The 3,717-nt window shown below is 40.4% G+C and overlaps 1 protein-coding gene across 3 annotated transcripts in view; it reads right to left on the minus strand.

Annotated features, from left to right (window-relative positions):
• The window catches only part of stx4 (syntaxin 4), a 6,719-nt gene that overhangs the window by 2,501 nt on the left and 501 nt on the right, over positions 1–3,717 (minus strand). For all 3 annotated transcript variants that reach the window (XM_032501623.1, XM_032501624.1, XM_032501622.1), the window contains exons 2-6: positions 3,202–3,306; positions 2,117–2,216; positions 1,836–1,910; positions 1,515–1,585; positions 1,274–1,382 (exon numbers count right to left, since the gene is read on the minus strand). In XM_032501623.1, coding sequence (XP_032357514.1) covers positions 1,274–1,382; positions 1,515–1,585; positions 1,836–1,910; positions 2,117–2,216; positions 3,202–3,306 — 460 coding nt within the window. The remainder of the gene's footprint in view (positions 1–1,273; positions 1,383–1,514; positions 1,586–1,835; positions 1,911–2,116; positions 2,217–3,201; positions 3,307–3,717) is intronic.

The raw sequence follows: 3,717 nt of genomic DNA on the forward strand, positions 1-3,717 counted from the left end.
AAAAATGCAGCTGCCACATGTGACCTGTTCCTGTCCTCTACGTGTGATTTTGACTCTGGTGTACTTCTATTTAAAGTGTAACTGGGGCGCCGTCTCGGCCAGGTCTCCCTCGGAAAACAGATTTCAATTTCAAGGGACTTCCTGGTTAAATAAAGGTTAAATAAATAAAAATAAATAAAATCCTAGAGGAACAATGTGTCCGACCAACAGCCCAAAACAAAAACATATAAAATGAAAAAAATACAGAAAACGCACACGTTTGAAACGTCAAATATTATTATGTCATGTTTGCTCGGAAAATTGACTAATAACGTTTAATTAATTAGTTCCCATTTCATCTTCTTTTAAACAACGAATCCATTCATCGTTCCAGCTCTACCTCAGAACATCAGACCCTCAACACTTCACTTCAGTCCTCATATTTAGCATTCATAAGCAGTAGATTAGATTAGATTATATTAGATTTATTAGATAGTTCTTCATTCATCCCACAGTGGGGAAAGTCCCTTATTACAGCAGCAGCAGTCTCTACAGTAAAAAGCAAAAAAACAGACCAGTAAACACACAAACAGGCAAAAACAGACGATGAGCAAAAGGTATAGAATGAATGTAAAGTGGCATTTCATATAAAAGGTATTGTAGAGTGCAGTGCAAGTCAGTAAGTGACGTTAAAATTAAATTGAATATGTAATTAAATAATATAGCAAGAGTAAGTAACCGTAATATAAATGATAGTGAAGTGTGACTATAGATAATCTTGAAAAAGGAAGTACTTGTAATGGAAAAATATAAATACAGATAATAAAGATATACAGAGAGTGTGTGGAGTAGATGAAAAACAGGAAGAGAAACTAGAACATGATCAGGTGGTGCAGGTGTTGTAGAGTCTGACAGCGGCCGGGATGAACGATTACCTAATAGTATTTAATAAATGATTTAGTAAGCAGAAGTTTATTTAGTGAAGTTACCAACTACTATAACTATAACTCCTCCTGTGGGAGCTGCTGTACAAATGGATAATGAATAAATCAGTAAATAAACAGCTGTAATCATATCAAATGTGTCTTCAAAGAAGAAGGTGTTACATAAACTACACTACAGTGTGTGTTAAACCATGTATTGAGTCACTAAGGAGTGCTTATAAATGCCGTGTATGGTAGAAAGTAAAAGAGAAACTGTCACGAGGCGACAGATGTGAGGGCGGTGGAGGAGGAAGTGACCAGACCACAGACCTAAAACCAGAAATCTCAGCCGGGCCTCGTCGGGTACTCACTGATTTTGAGCTGCCTCTGTATTCGCTCCACGTTGCGGTCTCGGTACTCCGCCTGGATGGTGTTACAGTGACCCATCAACTCCACAAACTCCCTCGACAGGACGCCGTGCTGGAGAGAAGGAAGCGGTTCGGTCACTTTGAAATAAAAACGACTCCGTGCAGCGGCAGTTTTGTTTGACATTTACACAAAAAAAAGTCGAGTGAGATTTGATCGCATCACATCTGGGAACTCATATCCAACCTGGGTCCGTTGCATCCGAACGTTCACGGGTATATACTTCCCGTCCTCCTCTCCCTTCTTCGGTTCAATACCTGTTGAAAGAGAATTGATGAGTAGAGACGCAACGATACGATTCACGAATTTAAGTCCACGATTCTGACATGATGAGCTGCGGACAAATGATGTTCCTTTATTTACATTAACTGTGCAAAACAACAGACGTGTCCACTTATCAAAACGGCAATTGTATTTTGATTTATTATGATTGGAATTAGATTTTTAAAACAACCCACATCAAAATAACTAAATAAACAAAACAAACTAAAACTCTTCACTACTCACTCTTCAGTTTCCTCTGGATCTGACTGGCCAACGTTTTGATCTCATCTCGGAGAGTCTGGAGCTCCTTCTTCATACCTGACCAGGAGGAAAACTCACAGGTCACAGACAGAAAAACAAGCTGAAGCAACCAACTACGCTCGTTTATTGTTGTTCACATAAAAAGGTAAACAACTTGGAAATCTTCTTTTCCGACTTTGTCCAGTTTTCTAGGACTTGTCGGGCATGTTTTGCACTTCCTGGGCGAGATGAGAACTCAGATCTGGAGCGAACCACCAACTTACTCTCCTCCGGCAGCGCCACCCCCAGCACCGTCCTCTGCTTGTTCTCCAGGTTGGACACCATCTTCTTGAGACTCTGCAGCCCCTCGTGGATTTCCTGCACCTAAGAGTGGGAAACAGGTTGTGGTTTTAAAAAGTTTATAGGCACATGAATGGTCGACAGTTGCATTTTTAGTTGATTATTTAATTAGTTGATCCACAGGGAAGACGCTTGTCAAACGTTAAACTCGTCCCTCAAACATTAATGCTTTTAATTAGGTTCTCGAATGGGAGGAATGTGCTGGTTTTCCCTTTTCATGTCATGTAAATTGATTATCTTTTGGTTGTGGACCTCCGGGAACTTGCAACAAGCGTTGTGGCTATTTTTTTTATTTTTTTTAAAACTAATGACGTCAGTTTCAGGCCTCCTGTAAAAGCACAAAGGTTTGAAGTGAGTAACGCCTCCTCATTCATGGCAGTACAAGGACGCTGGATTAGCAGAGCCTGAGATGTTGACAAAATAAAATATAAAAAACAGACAAAGGCGTAACTTTGGGCTCAATCGGGGGGGGGGAATTTCTCTGAAAGTGTCTCATGCTTATCCTTAGTATATTTGCGTATCCTTCATGTGGATTTTTTATTTATTTTCTTTTCCACAATAATCAAGATTTGTTTATCGTCCTGTCATGATGTATGTGTTGTGTGTGATGACTGTAAGCTACTGGGACCTTGAATTTCCCCTTGGGGGTCAAAGTATCCATCTCTCCATCCATCCATCCATCCATCCATCCATCCGTTCATCCATCCATCCATCCATCAATCTCTCCATCCATCTCTCCAACCATCATCTCTCCATCCATCCATCCATCCATCCGTTCATCCATCCATCCATCCATCCATCCATCCGTTCATCCATCCATCCATCCATCATCCGTCCATCCATCCATCCATCTTCTGTCCCTCCCTTTTCTGCATAAAGTTATGGTACAAATGTCTTTATAAAAAGGAAATTATAACTGGGGGGTTGCACTGGCCAGTTTTGAGTATCCTTCTCCCTCTCTGTAAATTACGCCTATGGCCACAGCACTAAGCAATAAGACAAACTTCACCTTTTTAAAGAAGGCGTCATTCTCCTTCTCCTCTTTGGCTGAAGAGGTTCCAGGTTTGATCATGAGCGCTTTGCCCTCCTCGTCCTCATCTGAAGCCTCCGCCTTCTGAAAGAAAGATTAATGATGAAAAAAATCAACACAGATCTCCATCTGAAGGGACACTGCAGGTGTATAGAGTCAATATTTTAACTAACAAATATCCCCATGCCACTTCCACATTTGACTACTTACACTAAGACAACTATGAATACAAGTTTTCTATGTTGTTATGTTATGTATGTATATAGAAACGAGGCCTTATCTGATGCAACTTTAGGTGAATTTAGAAGAAAATCTACAGACACAAAAGGACAAAGTAGTCAAATAAACACCTTGAGGACTATTTTGGATGTTTTCTTTCCACTAGTCTGAAATAAGACATGTTATGGAAACAAAAACCCAAAACCTCAACAATGAAAGAATTATGGTTTTGCCTGTAGTGTCAACACCAAAACCAGAACCCCCCCCCCCCCCCCC

The sequence above is a fragment of the Etheostoma spectabile genome, chromosome 21 (genome assembly GCF_008692095.1).
Source record: "Etheostoma spectabile isolate EspeVRDwgs_2016 chromosome 21, UIUC_Espe_1.0, whole genome shotgun sequence".
In the NCBI taxonomy this organism is placed as follows: domain Eukaryota; kingdom Metazoa; phylum Chordata; class Actinopteri; order Perciformes; family Percidae; genus Etheostoma; species Etheostoma spectabile.